The 17736-nt window shown below is 50.4% G+C and overlaps 1 protein-coding gene across 1 annotated transcript; it reads left to right on the plus strand.

Annotated features, from left to right (window-relative positions):
* Positions 1-1146: 1146 nt before the first annotated feature.
* LOC147091584 (uncharacterized) lies at positions 1147-15489 on the plus strand. The gene is made up of 2 exons (XM_085976817.1): positions 1147-1266; positions 14349-15489. Exons 1-2 carry the CDS (start codon positions 1241-1243, stop codon positions 15322-15324), a joined length of 1002 nt encoding a protein of 333 aa, XP_085832943.1. The 5' UTR covers positions 1147-1240; the 3' UTR covers positions 15325-15489.
* The last annotated feature ends 2247 nt before the right edge of the window (positions 15490-17736 follow it).

Raw genomic sequence — 17736 nt, forward strand, 5'->3', positions numbered from 1 at the left:
CCTTTCAATGTGGAAGGGGCGGGCGTCCCTTTCAATGTGGAGGGGGCGGGTGTCCATTTCAATGTGGAGCGGGTGGGTGTCCCTTTCAATGTTGGGGGGGCGGGGGTCCGTTTCAATGTGGAGGGGGCGGGTGTCCCTTTCAATGTGGAGGGGGCGGGTGTCCCTTTCAATGTGGAGGGGGCGGGTGTCCCTTTCAATGTGGAGGGGGCGGGGGTCCCTTTCAATGTGGAGGGGGCGGGTGTCCCTTTCAATGTGGAGGGGGCAGGTGTCCCTTTCAATGTGGAGGGGGCGGTTGTCCCGTTCAATGTTGGGGGGGCGGGGGTCCGTTTCAATGTGGAGGGGGCGGGTGTCCCTTTCTATGTTGGGGGGGCGGGGGTCCGTTTCAATGTGGAGGGGGCGGGTGTCCCTTTCAATGTGGAGGGGGCGGGTGTCCCTTTCAATGTGGAGGGGGCGGGGGTCCCTTTCAACGTGGAGGGGGGCGGGGGTCCCTTTCAAAGTGGAGGGGGCGGGTGTCCCTTTCAACGTGGAGGGGGCGGGTGTCCCTTTCAACGTGGAGCGGGCGGTGTCCCTTTCAACGTGGAGGGGGCGGGTGTCCCTTTCAATGTGGAGGGGGCGGGTGTCCCTTTCAATGTGGAGGGGGCGGGTGTCCCTTTCAATGTGGAGGGGGCGGGTGTCCCTTTCAATGTGGAGGGGGCGGGTGTCCCTTTCAATGTGGAGGGGGCGGGTGTCCCTTTCAATGTGGAGGGGGCGGGTGTCCCTTTCAATGTGGAGGGGGGCGGGTGTCCCTTTCAATGTGGAGGGGGCGGGTGTCCCTTTCAATGTGGAGGGGGGCGGGTGTCCCTTTCAACGTGGAGGGGGGCGGGTGTCCCTTTCAACGTGGAGGGGGGCGGGTGTCCCTTTCAACGTGGAGGGGGGCGGGTGTCCCTTTCAACGTGGAGGGGGGCGGGTGTCCCTTTCAACGTGGAGGGGGGCGGGTGTCCCTTTCAATGTGGAGGGGGGCGGGTGTCCCTTTCAATGTGGAGGGGGGCGGGTGTCCCTTTCAATGTGGAGGGGGGCGGGTGTCCCTTTCAATGTGGAGGGGGCGGGTGTCCCTTTCAATGTGGAGGGGCGGGGCCGCGCATGCTCATTCGGCCCCCTCACCACAACACGAGGCTGCCAGTGCGCCTGTGCGGGGCCGCCGGGAACAGACGGAAATCCGGGCCCGGGGAAGAGTCGGAATCAGCGGCCGGGGTAAAGTAAAATGTTGGGAAATCGATTTAAATCGAGGTGAGGGGGGAGCGAAGAGCGGGATTATAAAGTAAAAGACGAGAAAAACCAAACCTGAGAGTCGGGGCGGGCGGGACCTCCGCGGACGGAGCGGATTGAACCGCGAGCTGTGGCGGTTTGAGCCGGAGAAATGTGATTGTGACTGACGGGAGCGCGGACCAATAGGAAGAGGGCTGAGCTGGGAGGACTGAACTGGGCGGCCTGGTCCTCCAACCAATGGCGGCGCGGCAAGGGGGCGGGGCCTTCCTCCCGGGCGACGAGACTGGGGCCCGATTGTGACGTCATCAGAGGAAGAGGCCATCCAGGTGAATGGAGGCCGGCCCGGCCTGTGACTGACGGGAGCTCTGACCAATAGGAAGCGGGCGGGCCCGGGTCCTCCAACTAATGGTGGCGTGGCAAGGGGGCGGGGCCTCCTCTCCAGCTCAGGTGCGCTGGGGCCGATTGTGACGCGCTGTCCCCAGGTGAGAGCAGCTCAGTCAGCACAGAGCTGGGGCTGGAATCTGGGAGAGGGGCCACAGGCAGCACAGAGCTGGGGCTGGAATCTGGGAGAGGGGCCGCAGGCAGCACAGAGCTGGGGCTGGAATCTGGGAGAGGGGCCACAGGCAGCACAGAGCTGGGGCTGGAATCTGGGAGAGGGGCCGCAGGCAGCACAGAGCTGGGGCTGGAATCTGGGAGAGGGGCCGCAGGCAGCACAGAGCTGGGGCTGGAATCTGGGAGAGGGGCCGCAGACTGCGGGCCTGGCAAATTTTAAAAATAATAAATTAAAAAAAGCTTATTTAAAGACAAATTTCCTGCAGTTTCAGAGACAGCCTTTGTCACTGCAATAATTTCTTAAATGTTTAAAAATTAAATCAAAAGCATCAAAGAGGAAGACAGTAGCATAAGTAAAGAAAGACTTGCATTTATATAGCGCCATTCACGACCAGCGGACGCCTCAAAGTGCTTTACAGTCAATGAAGTACTTTTGGAAGTGGAGTCACTGTTGTAATGTGGGAAATGTGGCAGCGCACAGCAAGCTGCCACAAACAGCAATGTGATAATGACCAGATAATCTGTTTTTGTTATGTTGGTTGTGGGATAAATATTGGCCAGGACTCCGGGATAACTTCCCGACTCCTCTTCGAAATAGTGCCATGGGATCTTTTACATCCACCTGAGAGGGCAGACGGGGCCTCGGTTTAACGTCTCATCAGAAAGACGGCCCCTCCGACAGTGCAGCACTCCCTCAGCACTGCACTGGAGTGTCAGCCTAGCTTTATGTGCTCGAGTCTCTGGAGTGGGACTTGAACCCACAACCTTCTGACTCAGAGGCGAGTGAGCTACCAACTTTTTTTTTAATAAATATACTTTATTGAACATTAAGAACATTTACAACATCTTGATAATGAGCTGCCAACTGAGCAATAGCTGACAGCGTTGGTCCCTTAGAGGGAGAGACAGGAGAAATTATTATGGGGAATAAGGAAATGGCAGAAACGTTAAAACAAATATTTTGTATCTGTCTTCACAGTAGAAGACACAAAAGCATACCAAAGATGGTGGGGAACCGAGGGTTTAATGAGGGTGAGGAACTTAATGTAAAGTACTAGAGAAACTAATGGGACTAAAAGCCGACAAATCCCCTGGACCCGACGGCCTACATCCTAGGGTTCTAAAAGAGGTGGCTGAAGAGATCGTGGATGCACTGGTTTTGATCTTCCAAAATTCCCGAGATTCTAGAACGGTCCCAGTGGATTGGAAGGTCGCAAATGTAACACCGCTATTCAAGAAAGGAGGGAGAGAAAAAACAGGGAACGACAGGCCAGTTAGCCTGACATCAGTCGTTGGGAAAATGCTGGAATCTATTGTTACGGAAGTTGTATCAGGGCACTTAGAAAATCATAACATGGGTAGGCAGAGTCAACGTGGTTTTATGAAAGGGAAATGGGGTTTGACAAATTTATTAGAGTTATTTGAGGATGTAACTAGCAGGGTAGATAAAGGGGAACCAGTGGATGTAGTATATTTGGATTTCCAAAAGGCATTCGACAAGGTGCCACATAAAACATTATTACACAAGATTAGGGCTCACGGGGTTGGGGGTAATATAGTAGCATGGATAGAGGATTGGTTAACAGGCAGAAAACAGAGAGTAGGGATAAACGGACCTTTTTCTGGTTGGCAGGCTGTAACTAGTGGGGTGCCGCAAGGATCAGTGTTTGGGCCTCAGCTATTTACAATCTATATTAATGACCTAGATGAAGGGACCGAGTGTAATGTATCCAAGTTTGCTGATGATACAAAGCTAGGTGGGACAGTAAGCTGTGAGGAGAACACAAAGACTCTGCAAAGGGATATAGACAGACTAAGTGAATGGGCAGTAAGGTGGCAGATGGAGTGTAATGTGGGGAAATGTGAGGTTATTCACTTTGGTAGGAAGAATAGAAAAACAGAATATTTTTTAAATGGTGAGAAACTTTCAAATGTTGATGTTCAGAGAGATTTGGGTGTCCTCGTGCAAGAAACACAGAAAGCTAGCATGCAGGTACAGCAAGCAATAAGGAAGGCAAATGGCATGTTGGCGTTTATTGCAAGGGGGTTGGAGTATAAGAGTAAGGAAGTCTTGCTCCAATTGTACAGGGCCTTGGTGAGACCACACCTGGAGTACTGGGCACAGTTTTGGTCTCCTTATCTAAGGAAGGATATACTTGCCTTGGAGGCGGTGCAACGAAGGTTCACTAGATTGATTCCTGGGATGAGGGGGCTGTCCTATGATGAGAGATTGTGTAGAATAGGCCGATACTCTCTGGAGTTTAGAAGAATGAGAGGTGATCTCATTGAAACATACAAGATTCTGAAGGGGATTGACAGGGTAGATGCTGAGAGGTTGTTTCCCCTGGCTGGAGTGTCTAGAACTAGGGGGCACAGTCTCAGGATAAGGGGTCGGCCATTTAAGACTGAGATGAGGAGGAATTTCTTCACTCAGAGGGTTGTGAATCTTTGTAATTCTCTGCCCCAGAGGGCTGTGAATGCTGAGTCTTTGAGTATATTCAAGACTGAGACAGATAGATTGTGGACTCTAGGGGAATCGAGGGATATGGAGATCGATGATCAGCCATGATCTTATTGAATGGCGGAGCAGGCTCGAGGGGCCATATGGCCTACTTCTGCTCCTATTTCTTATGGACTTTCAAAAGGCATTTGATAAAGTACCACACAAGAGACGTACTCGGAAAATAGAAGCACAGGGAATTAAAGGGCTGATGGTAATTTGTGTATATAATTGGCTGAGGGATAGGAGACAGTGAGCAGTGCTGAGGGATGTTTTTCTGACTGGAGGGAAGTATGCAGTGGGTTCCCCCAGGGGTCAGGATTAGGACCATTGCTTTTCTTGTTATATATAACTGACCTGCACTTGGGTATAGGTGTATAATTTCAAAGTTTGCAGATGATACAAAACTTGGCAACGTAGTAAATAGTGAGCATAGTCGTAGCAGACTTCAGGAGGACAGAGACAGACTGTGAAATGAGCAGACACAAGGCAGGTGAAATTAAATGAGGATAAGTGTGAAGTGACGCACTTTGGGAGAAACAACAGGGAGAGGCTGTATAATCTAAATGGGACTATTTTGAGGGGGTGCAAGAGCAGAGGGACCTGGGGGTCCATATTCACAAATCTTTGAAAGTGCCACGGCAAGTTGGTGAGGTTTCAGAAAACGTATGGGATACTTGGCTTTGTAAATAGGGCCATTGAATACAAAAACAAGGAAGTTATACTAAACCTTTACAAATCACTAGTGAGAAACATAGGACAGGAGGAGGCCATTCAGCCCCTCGAGCCTGTTCCACCATTCAGTAAGATCATGGCTGATCTTGGGCTCAAAGCCATTTCCCTGCTCGCTCCCCATAACCCTTCACTCCCTTATTTTGCAAAAATGTGTCCATCTCCACCTTAAATGTATTTAATGACCCAGCCTGCACAGCTCTCTGCGGCAGAGAATTCCACAGATTTACGACCCTCTGAGAGAAGAAATTCCTCTTCATCTCCGTTCTAAAAGGGCGACCCTTTCATCTAAATCTGTGCCCCTGCGTTCTAGATTCCCCCACGAGGGGAAACATCCTCTCTGCATCTACCTTGTCGAGCCCCCTCAGTATCTTATATGTTTCAATAAGATCACCTCTCATTCTTCTAAATTCCAATGAGTATAGGCCCAGCCTGCTCAACCTTTCTTCATAAGTTAACCCCTTCATCTCTGGAATCAACCTCGTGAATCGTCTCTGAACTGCCTCCAAGGCAAGTATATCCTTCCTTAAATAAGGAGGCCAAAACTGTACGCAGTACTCCAGGTGTGGTCTCACCAAGGCCCTGTACAGTTGTAGCAGGACTTCCCTGCTTTTATACTCCAACCCCCTTGAAATAAAGGCCAACATCCCATTTGCCTTTTTGATTACTTGCTGTACCTGCATGGTAACTTTTTGTGTTTCATACACAAGGACCCCCAGGTCCCTCTGAACTGTAGCATTTTGTAATCTCTCTCCATTTAAATAATAATTTGTTTTTTTATTTTTCCTGCCAAAGTGTATAACCTCGCACTTTCCCACATTATACTCCATCTGCCAAATGTTTGCCCACTCACTTAGCCTGTCTATATCCCTTTGCAGGTTCTTTGAGTCCCCTGCACAACTTGCTTTCCCACCCATCTTTGTATCAGGACAGGAGGAGGCCATTCAGCCCCTCGAGCCTGTTCTGCCTTTCAATGAGATCATGGCTGATCTGTGATCTAACTCCATACACCCGCCTTTGGCCCATATCCCTTAATACCTTTGGGTAACAAAAACCTATCAATCTCAGATTGAAAATTAACAATTGATCTCGCATCAATTGCCGTTTGCAGAAGAGAGTTCCAAACTTCTACCACCCTTTGTGTGTAGAAGTGTTTCCTAATTTCACTCCTGAAAGGTCTGGCTCTAATTTTTAGACTATGCCCCCAGTCCTAGAATCCCCAACCAGCGGAAATAGTTTCTCTCTATCTACCCTCTGTTCCCCTTAATATCCTGAAAACTTCCATCAGATCACACCTTAACCTTCTAAATTCCAGGGAATACACACCTAATTTGTGTAATCTCTCCTCGTAACTTAACCCTTGAAGTCCGGGTATCATTCTGGTAAACGTACGCTGCACTCCCTCCAAGGCCAATATATCCTTCCTAAGGTGTGGTGCCCAGAACTGCTCACAGTGCTCCAGGTGTGGTCTAACCAGGGTTTTGTACAGCTGCAGGGTTTTGGCCTCAGCTGGAGTCTTGTGTACAGTTCTGGGCACCACACTTTAGGAAGGATGTCAAGGCCTTGGAGAGGGTGCAGAGGAGGTTGACCAGGATGGTACCAGGGATGAGGGACTTCAGTTATGTGGAGAGATTGGAGAAGCTGGGATTGTTCCCCTTAGAGCAGAGAAGGTTAAGAGGAGACCTAATAGAGGTGTTCAAAATGATGAGGGATTTTGATCGAGCAAGTAGGGAGAAACTGTTCACTCTGGCAAGTGGGTCGGTAACCAAAGGTCACAGCTTTAAAATAGTTGCTAAAAGAACTAGAGGGGAATGAGGAGAATTGTTTTCACACAGACGGTTGTTAAGATCTGGAACGCACCATCTGAAAGGATGCTGGAATCAGGTTCCACAGGAACTTTCAAACAGTAATTGGACATGTCCTTGAAGAGGACTAGTTTGCAGAGTTCTGGGGATAAAGCTGGGGTGTGGGACTAAATTGGACAGCTCTTTCAAAGAGCCGGCACAGACACGATGGGCCGAATCACCTCCTTCTGTGCTGTTAGATTCTATGATCAGTGTGAACACGCTGGTGTCTCTTAAGGTTCTTCGAGATTTTAAAGCTCTTCCCACAGTCAGAACATTTAAAGGGTCTCTCATCAGTGTGAACAAGTTGGGTGTGTCTGCAGTTTGGATGACTCAGTGAATCCCTTCCCACATTCAGAGCAGATGAATATCCTCTCCCCAGTGTGGAGGCGCTGGTGTTGCTTGAGCTCCCAGGGGCTTTTAAAGCTCTTCCCACAGTCAGAACATTTAAAGGGTCTCTCATCAGTGTGAACTCGCTGGTGTCCATTCAGTTGCCCGGAGCTTTTAAAGCTCTTACCACAGTCAGGACAGTTAAACGGCCTCTCATCAGTGTGAGCTCGCTGGTGTTGCTTTAGTTCCCCGGGGCTTTTAAAGCTCCTCCCACAGTCAGAACATTGAAATGGTCTCTCCCCAGTGTGAACTCCCTGGTGTGTTTGCAGGTGGGATGAACAAACAAATCCCTTTCCACACATGGAGCAGGTGAACGGACTGTCCCTGGTGTGACTGCGCCATTGAGCTTCCAATGCAGATGGGGAACTGAAGCCCTTCCCACCGTCCCCACCTAAACCCGGTGCACGTGTCTCGCCAGGTCAGGCGATCGGCTGAATCCGCGTCCACACACTGAACACGTGTGCGGTTTGTCATCGCTGCTTTCTCCTTCCATGTGCAAAGGCCGATGATATTCAGGTCCTGATGAATCGAGCGACTCTGTCAGAGCTTGACGTGATGTTTGGTCTGAGCTTCCCGCCTGTAACTGCTCCACTTCTATAACCCTGTAAATTGAGATCAGAAAAGGATCAGAGGCAAACTGTTGTTTAATCTTCCTCTTTCCGAACCTAGGGGCAGTGAAGCTGATTTTCAGGCCCCAGCTGCTGCACAGGTTGGTTGAAAGGATCAGCAGTAATGGCGGCTGCAATACCCACAAGCCCCGGCGCTGCAGAAAGCACTCTGTTGACTGAGTCCCGCGCATGTGCTCATGGCCCCCGCGCTCTCCCTCCTGCTCCACAATCGCCCATCCCGATTGTTCCGCAACGCGCATGCTCAGCGCACAAAACCCCGCGGTTGGAACATCAGGCGCGCATGCGGAGCCGCAACATCTGGTACGCGTGCGCGGCTCATGTGGGGGTGAGTCGGTGTTTCGCCGCAGCCGCCAGGGAGGTGCACATGCGCAGGACGACCTAACATTCTTCCTGTCAGCAATCACTCCCCCGTTTCTTTAACAAAAACAGAAAATGCTGGAAATACTCAGCAGGTCAGGCAGCATCTGTGGAGAGAGAAACAGAGTTAACGTTTCAGGTCGATGACCTTTCGTCAGAACTGCTTGTTCTTTAGTGTCAGCCAGTGGCTCAGTGGGTAGCACTCTCGCCTCTGAGTCAGAAAGTTGTGGGTTCAAGTCCCACTCCAGATACTTGAGCACAAAAATCCAGGCTTACACTCCAGTGCAGTGCTGAGGGAGGGCGGCACTGCCGGAGGTGCTGTTTTTTGGAGGAGACGTTAAACCGAGGCCCCGTCTGCTCTCTCAGTTGGACGTCAATGATCCTATGGCACTATTTGAATAAGAGCAGGGGAGTTATCCCTGGTGTCCTAGTCAATGTGTTTATCCCTCAATCAACATAACAAATAACATAGATTATCTGGTCATTATCAGATTGCTGTTTGTGGGAGCTTGCTGTGCGCTAATTGGCTGCTGCGTTTCATACATTACAACAGTGACTCTACTTCATTGGCTGTAAAGCGCTTTGGGACGACCGGTGGTGAAAGGTGCTATATAAATGCAAGTCTTTCTTCCTTCACTGGTCTCACCAGCGACCTCCTCTGGCTGATGGTTGATTGATAGCCGAGAGTCCACGCATGCGCACACGAGACGGCATTTTGTGCCGAGTCCGGCACAGCGACCCCTCCCGGTCACCAAGGGTAATAACCGCGCATGCCCAGAGGACACCAACCCCCCTCCCCCACTCGGAGCTGCGCCTGCGCACTCGGATCCTGCCGGAAGGAGTCGGCGCGGGCCATTCCGGGGAAAGGCCTTGGTGTCGGTTCCAGAGTCGCGATCGGTGACGCAAAGTGAGTTTTCTCCGGTCCGATTGGGTGGAGAATTGCGCGGGGTGGGGGGGAGGGGTGGATCGGGAGAGAATAAAGAGAAATAGAAAAACCTGAGAGTCCGCGAGCCCCCGGACCGAGCGGTGGCAGTTGGACGGAGCACGTGATCTCCTTGGGGACACGTGACCCAGCCCAGGGCCTGATTGACGGGAGCTTCCGACCAATCGGGAGCGAGCGGGGCGGGGCTGGAGGAGCGAGCCAGCGGCGGGTCCTCCAACCAATCGGGGAGCCCGAGGGGCGGGACTAGCGCCGGCTGATTGTCTGATCTGCAGGGCAGCGAGTTTCTCCAGTCCCTTGTTCAGGGCCCGGGGCCAGGGGAGGCTGTGGGCCTTTATTCCTCTCATTGGACACAAGGCTCTTTGGCCCACAACACACTGGCTCAGGTTTTAATAGAGACTTTTTAAATTCATCAATAATAGCAGATAAACCCTGTGCTTCTGTGGAACAAACTTTCTAATATTTTATAGAATCACAGAATGGTTACAGCACAGAAGGAGGCCATTCAGCCTGTCGAGTCCGTGCCGGCTCTCTGCAAGACCACTTCAGCGAGTCCCACTCCCCGCCCTTTCCCCGTAACCCTGAAAATTTCTTTACTTCAGGCACTTATCCAATTCCCTTTTGAAAGCTGTGATTGAATCTGCCTCCACCACCCTTTCAGGCAGTACATTCCAGATCCTAACCACTCGCTGCATAAAAAAGTTTTTCCTCATGTCGATTTTGGTTCTTCTGCCAATCACCTTAAATCTGTGTCCTCTGGTTCTCAACCCTTCCGCCAATGGGAACAGTTTCTCTCTCTCTACTCTGTCCTGACCCCTCGTGATTTTGAACTCCTCTATCAAATCACCTCTCTACCTTCTCTGCTCTAAGGAGAACAACCCCAGCTTCTCGAGTCTATCCACGTAACTGAAGTCCCTCATCCCTGGAACCATTCTTGTAAATCTTTTCTGCACCCTCTCTGAGGCCTTCACATCCTTCATAAAGTGCGGTGGCCAGAATTGGACACAATACTCCAGTTGAGGCCGAACCAGTGTTTTATAAAGGTTCATCATAACCTCCTTGCTTTTAGACTCTATGCCTCTATTTATTAATGGTGTGGAGATGCCGGATTTGGACTGGGGTGGACAAATGTAAAAAGTCACACAACACCAGGTTATAGTCCAACAGCTTTATTTGAAATCACAAGCTTTCGGAGCGCTGCTCCTTCTTCAGGTGAAGTTGAGAAATGCATAAAGACACAGCTTATACAGTCAGAGAATCATGTCAGATGTTTACAGGTAACCTTTCCAACTGCCATTTATCACACCTCGGCAGAGAGATAATCACAGCAGTCAAAGGTGTGAATGGTGTCCAAACAGGTCAGTCAGGGAAACATTACATCAAAGAACAATGAGGTGGGGTCACAAGGGGTCAAATATTGCAGATGCATTTTTTTTGGCTGGAAATCACAGCAGGTCCGGCCGCATCTGTGTAGAGAGAACAAGCCAATGTCGACTCGAGTCTGGATGACCTTGCATCAGGTGGGGTTACATGTAGTGTGACATGAACCCAAGATCTCGGTTGAGGCCGTCCTCATGGGTGCGGAACTTGGCTATCAGTTTCTGCTCGACGATTTTGCGTTGTCGTGTGTCTCGAAGGCCACCTTGGAGAATGCTTACCCGAAGATCGGAGGCTGAATGTCCTTGACTGCTGAAGTGTTCCCCGACTGGGAGGGAACACTCCTGCCTGGTGATTCTATTTATTAAGCCCAGGATCCCGTATGCTTTTTAACCACTTTCTCAACCTGCCCTGCCACCTTCAATGATTTGTGCACACATACCCCCAGGTCTCTCTGTTCATGCACACATTTTAGACTTATACCCTTTAGTTTATATTGCCTCTCCTCATTCTTCCTACCAAAATGTATCACTTTGCACTTTTCTGCATTAAATTTCATCTCCCACGTGTCCGCCCATTCCACCAGCCTGTCTGTGTCCTCTTGAAGTCTATCACTATCCTCCTCACTGTTCACTATACTTCCAAGTTTTGTGTCATCTGCATATTTTGAAATTGTGCCCTGTACACCCAAGTCTAAGTCATTAATATATATCAAGTAAAGCAGTGGTCCTAGTACCGACCCCTGGGGAACACCACTGTATACCTTCCTCCAGTCCGAAAAACAACCGTTCACCACTACTCTCTGTTTCCTGTCACTTTGCCAATTTCGTATCCATGCTGCCACTGTCCCTTTTATTCCATGGGCTTCAACTTTGCTGGCAAGCCTATAATGTGGCACTTGTCGAACGTCTTTTGGAAATCCATGTACACCACATTAACCACATTGCTCTCATTAACCATTTATGTTACTTCATCAAAAACTCAATCAGAATCAGAGCGGCCGGGCCCGGCGGACGTGCGGCCAGGGCTCCGGCACCAGGAATCCCAGGGTGCAGCACCTCCCCCATCCGAGCCGCCGCTTCCCGGTTTCTTCAGCCAGTTCCACTGAGTCCGACTCAGGAAAAAGAACAGGAGCCAGGCTCCCAGAATGGCCCGCGGCCCCGGGGAGCATACGCACTCTCGGCGGGTAAATAAGCACGTTGGATAGAGCGGTTTCTGGGGCGTGGTGAATTGTGGGTGCTGCGGCCGCCATTAGTCAGTAGCTGTGGGGAAGAGTTTTATTGCAGGCTGACGGAAGGTAGGTCCCTGGCCGCCTGTGTAGGCCTTTTTGTTGCTTCATTGTTGAGGATGTAACTAGTAAAATAGATAAGGGAGAACCAGTGGATGTTGTGTATTTGGACTTTCAGAAGGCTTTCGATAAGGTCCCGCATAAGAGATTAGTGTGTAAAGTTTAGGCACCTGGGATTGGGGGCAAGGTATTGGCTTGGATAGAGAACTGGTTGGCAGACAGAAAGCAAAGAGTTGGAATAAACGGGTCTTTTTCCGAATGGCAGGCAGTGACTAGTGGGGTACCGCAGGGATCGGTCCTTGGACCCCAGCTATTCACAATATATATTAATGATCTAGACAAGGGAACTAGATGTAATGTCTCCAAATTTGCAGATGACACAAAGCTGGGTGGGCGTGTGTGCTGTGAGGAGGATGCCAAGAAACTACAGGATGATTTGGACAGGTTGTGTGATTGGGCAGAAGCATGGCAGATGCAATATAACATGGATAAATGTGAGGTAATCCATTTTGGTGGCAGAAACAGGAAGGCAGATTATTATCTGAATGGCAATAGATTGGGAGAAGGGGAAGTGCAACAAGACCTGGGTGTCCTTGTGCACCAGTCGCTGAAGATAAGCATGCAGGTACAGCAGGTGGTTAAGAAGGCAAATGGTATGTTGGCCTTCGTAGCGAGAGGGTTTGAGTACAAGAACAAGGATGCCTTGCTGCAGTTGTACAGGGCCTTGGTGAGACCACATCTTGAGTATGGTGTGCAGTTTTGGTCGCCTTATCTGAGGAAGGATGTTCTTGCCATGGAAGGAGTTCAACGAAGATTCACCAGGCTGATACCTGGGATGGCAGGAATGATGTATGAGGAGAGATTGGGACGATTGGGCTTGTACTCGCTGGAGTTTAGAAGAATGAGAGGGGATCTCATTGAAACTTATAAAATTCTGACAGGACTGGACAGACTAGATGCAGGAAGGATGTTCCTGATGGTCGGGGAGTCCAGAACCAGGGGTCACAGTCTAAGGTTACGGGGTAAGCCATTTAGGACAGAAATGAGGAGGAATTTCTTCACCCAGAGAGTGGTGAACCTGTGGAATTCTCTACCACAGAAGGCAGTAGAGGCCAATACATTAAATATATTCAAGAAGGAGTTGGATATATTTCTTAAAGTTAAAGGGATCAAGGGGTATGGGGAGAAAGCAGGGACCGGGGACTGAATTTGGATGATCAGCCATGATCGCATTGAATGGCGGAGCAGACTCGAGGGGCCGAATAGCCTACTCCTGCTCCTATCTTCTATGTTTCTATGTTTCAGTTTGAGATGGAGGAGAAGCTGCTGGGTTTAACCCCCAGTACTTCTGAGCCCAGGAGGACCCAACAATTTCCAATGTGAGACTGTCAAGGGAGGTGGATTCTAGGGGAGATTAGGTTGTTACACAGACACTGTCCGTACAATGTAAAAGAGTATTGTTTTAGGAACAAGTATTTCTGTACAGGCTTTTAATCCAGTTTACATCTACAGATTTGTTTTAATTCATTCTTGGGATGTGGGTGTAGCTAGCAAGAGCAGCAAGTACAGGAAACTTTCTGGTATCCGGCACTGACGGGACCGAGCTGGTGCCGGTCGATCAACACTGCCGGAGAAACGAGCGCTATAGTTAAAAGATACGGAGCTTCTGCGCTCCGTCTGAAGCAACAAACCCTGTTGCTTAGCAACAGCTTCACAATAGTCAGCGCAGCTTGCAAGCGTCTCTGTAGCTAAGCAACAGCTTCAGCTAGACGCTTGCAGAGCCACAAATGGAGAAAAAATGCAGCTAAAAGTAAAAAAAGTTATCTGAACCGACTCCTGAATTTTGCCGGTGGATAGAGCATTCCGGATATTTAACCTCCGTTTAAACGAAAGTTTCCTGTATTGCCAATCCCCAGTTTCCCGTTGAGAAGGGGGTGGTGAGTCACCTTCTTGAACTACTGCAGTCCGTGTGGTGAAGGTATTCCCACAATGTTGTTCGGTAAGGAGTTCCAGGATTATGACCCAGCAACGATGAATATATCTGAGTCAGGATGATGTGTGACTTGGAGGGGAACTTGGATGTGATGGTGCTCCCATACAACAGCTGCCCTTGTCCTCCTAGGTGGTGGAGGTCGCGGGTTTGGGATGTTCTATCAAAGTCCTGGTCGAGTTGCAGATGTATAAAGTTCCTGTCCTTCGCCCACTCCCCCTCCCACACCCACCTCTCTCTCTCTCTCTCTCTCTCTCTCTCTCTCTCTCTCTCCTCCCATAGAGGCCAGAGTCTTGTGTAGGCCCAGACCAGGTGGCGGATTCCCTTCCGTGAAGGACATCAGTGAACCAGTTGGGTTTTTATGACAATCCAGCAGCTTTCATGGTCACTTTTTTCGAGTGCCGGCCCCACAAATGACCAGATTCACTGAGCTCAATTTCACAACGTGCCTTTGTTTTCTTGTGGGTTGTCTCTCAAGCTCCCTGTTTTAAATTAATTTTACAGGGCACTGGAAGGGGAGGATTTGCAGAAAGGAAACTCAAACCAAACATCACGTCAAGATCTGACCGTCACTCGACTCATCGGATCTGAATATCATCGGCCTCTGAACATGGAAGCAAAAAGCATCGTTCACAGCGGGGAGAAACCGTACACGTGTTCTGTGTGTGGACGAGGCTTCAGCCAACCCTTTGGCCTATCGAGACACAAGCGCATTCACACCGGGGAGAGGCCGTTCACCTGCTCCGAGTGTGGGACGGGTTTCACTCAGTCATCCCACCTCCTGACACACCAGCGCACTCACACCGGGGAGAGGCCATTCACCTGCTCGGAGTGTGGGAAGGGATTCACTCATTCATCCAACCTGCTGATACACCAGCGAGTTCACACTAATGAGAGACCTTTTAACTGCTCGGACTGTGGGAATTGCTTTAAAGGTTCCAGGGAACTGATGCGCCATCAACGTGTTCACACTGACGAGAGACCGTTCAGGTGCTCGCATTGCGGGACTGGGTTCAGGCGATCATCTGAGCTCACTATACACCAGCGCACTCACACTGGGGAGAGGCCATTCACCTGCTCCATGTGTGGGAAGGGATTCACTCGTTCATCGACCCTGCTGATACACCAGCGAGTTCACACTGGGGAGAGACCGTTCACCTGCCCTGAGTGTGGGAAGGGATTCACTCAGTCATCCCACCTCCTGACACACCAGCGCACTCACACCGGGGAGAGGCCATTCACCTGCTCTGAGTGTGGGAAGAGATTCACTGATTCATCCAATCTGCTCACACACCAGCGAGTTCACACTGGGGAGAGGCAGTTCACCTGCACTCAGTGTGGGAAGGGATTTACTCGCTCGTCCAACCTGCTGACACATCAGCGCGTTCACACCGGGGAGAGGCCATTCACCTGCTCCGTGTGTAGGAAGGGATTCACTAGCTCATCCCACCTCCTGACACACCAGCGAGTTCACAAGTGACTGCAGGGGGTGGATTCTGTTGTTGCTGCTGTTAATCACATCCAGGACTGAACCATGTTCATTCTGACCAGGTGGGGATTGTTTCTGCTGATGTTAATAACTCCGGGAACTGGGCTGGAGTTTAATATTCTGGATAGATGTCAAATAAATCAACTTTGTTTTAAACACATTGTTGTAGATTTTAGTCTTTCCCACCTGAGTGTTTAGCATCACCTGGCTGGAGCTCAGAAAGGACAATCTGGGGGAGGATCGTACGGCGGGAACAGAACTCCAGCCTGGACACAGTCCTTCAGGGCCACACTGAGAGGGGCAAACGGCACTTTGGTCTTTTTTGTCTCTCTTCACTGACAGCAAAGTTGCCATGAGGGTTAATCTCAAGGCGTGTGAGAAATGTATCCCAGCCACACTCTGCCATGGTTCAGAGCTCCTAGACACGGAACAGAAGGCTCCTTTAGGAATGTACCCCAGTGCTTTTTATTAATGGCCTTATTAACCTGTGTTGCTACGTTTAGTGATTTGTGTATCTGTATCCCTGGATCCCTCTGCTCCTCCAGCCCATTTAGACTCTTAGGGGGAAATTCGGTGGCGCCCCCTTTGGGTCGCTAACATCACCGGGGCTAATTTTAGCACCCCAAAAAAGTTAGCGCCCCTGCGCATTAAATTCAGCGGTAGCGCCCCAGGCAGGAGGCGGGGTGCTACTGGAAGCGCTCCCCTCCGTCTTGAGGCGCTACCAGTGAATTTCATGGCTCTGCGTGTAACAGCGCCATGCCCGTCAGCACATAGCACCGTGTCATAGCAGACCTCCCTCCCTGATTAAAGGGGAGGGGCCTAGCACTGCGCACACTGGGGCCCTGCTGGACCACCGGGGAGTGGGGTGTCGGATGAAGAGGAGCGCCGGACTGTGCGATCGCGGCCGACACCCCGAAGAAGAAAGGGGAAGGGGGCAAGTGCTGGCAGTCGGCCAAAATAAAAAGTTACCGCCCGACACCTGCCTTTTAAGTGGCATTGCCGCGGCTGCAGAAACGACCCCTGACCCTGTCGGTCATATCGTCCGGCGGTAGGTCAGGGGTCGCAACCCAAGGTTGCAGCCGGGGTGCTGCGCGTGGCGATGACGTCATTGCCGGCGGTGCAGTGCCGCGGGGAGCTACCGACTACCTCTGCCGCTAACCTCCCGCTGAATATCGCGGGAGGCACAAAGCAACCCAATTTCACCCCTTGTCCAAGTAGTGAGTGGCCTCCTTATTCTTCCCACCAAAACACACCACCTCACACTGATCTAGTGAAATTCATTAACACACCACCTCACACTGATCTACAGTGAAATTCATTAACACACCACCTCACACTGATCTACAGTGAAATTCATTTGCCAATTGCACGCCCATTCTGAAATTTATTAATGTCTTCTTGCATTTTGTCTTCCTCAGTATTAACTCTACCTCCCAATTTGGTGTTATCGACAAACTTTGAAATTGTTCTTCTGATTCACAAGTCCAAATCATTTATGTAAATGGTGAACAATAGTGATCCCAGTGCCGATCCCTGTGGAACACCACTTCCCACCTTTTGCCAGTCTGAGTAGCTACTCTTAACCCCTACTCTCTGTTTTCTGTTTTGTGACCAGCTTGCTATCCATAACAGTATGTAAGATCGACAAGATGACCCAGTTCAGGCCGTGTGGAGGGAAGGGCCAGGCAGCAGAATGGATGGAAAGATGGCTACAAAACAGAAATCAGAGGGTTGGAGTTAAGGGAAGTTTGTTGCGATCTTTCCATCCATTCTGCTGCCTGGCCCTTGACTCCACACGGCCTGACCATGGTCATCTTGTAGACCGTACATACTGCAGACACAGTGCACCAGTGGTGGAGGGGGTGGATATTGAGTCCTGTGGCAGGGGCGCTGATGAAGTGGATTTCTCTGTCCGTGAGTTTTGAGGCATCGCTAGTGGCGTTTTTCACCTCTTTCCACCTTTAAAAAAAAACCTTGCTGCCAGTTTATTAAAGCCATTAACAGCTGCTCGGGTGGGACACACCAATAAATGAGGCCTTGTTTCCCTCAGAATGACAGGCCTGAACCCGAGTTAGAAAACATTTAGTAATTAAACCAGACTGGGTGGGGCCTGAGGTGCGAGTTAGTAACGGAAAATTGGTGGCCAGCGTACTTCACACCAGGGCTGAGGATCCGGGGACTTAGGTTTCTGTGTCATTTATTGATTAATTTTGTTTATTGTCCAATCTCGTTCAAACTGGCGGGTCATCTTGCTGTCTGACGGAGGCGAGGGTCCCCAATGGAGGGCTCTCTATGCGGGAGTCCTTCCCAGCACCATTGGGGATCTGGGGTGGAGACTGTTGCAGGGAGCTGTCGTGTGCAACAGTTTAAGCTCCTTTCCGGACTCCAAGGCCAGATGTGTTT

This window comes from Somniosus microcephalus, unplaced genomic scaffold (assembly GCF_052327205.1).
Source record: "Somniosus microcephalus isolate GS21.2 unplaced genomic scaffold, FLI_Smic_1.0 unresolved_chr3, whole genome shotgun sequence".
NCBI classification, from domain to species: domain Eukaryota; kingdom Metazoa; phylum Chordata; class Chondrichthyes; order Squaliformes; family Somniosidae; genus Somniosus; species Somniosus microcephalus.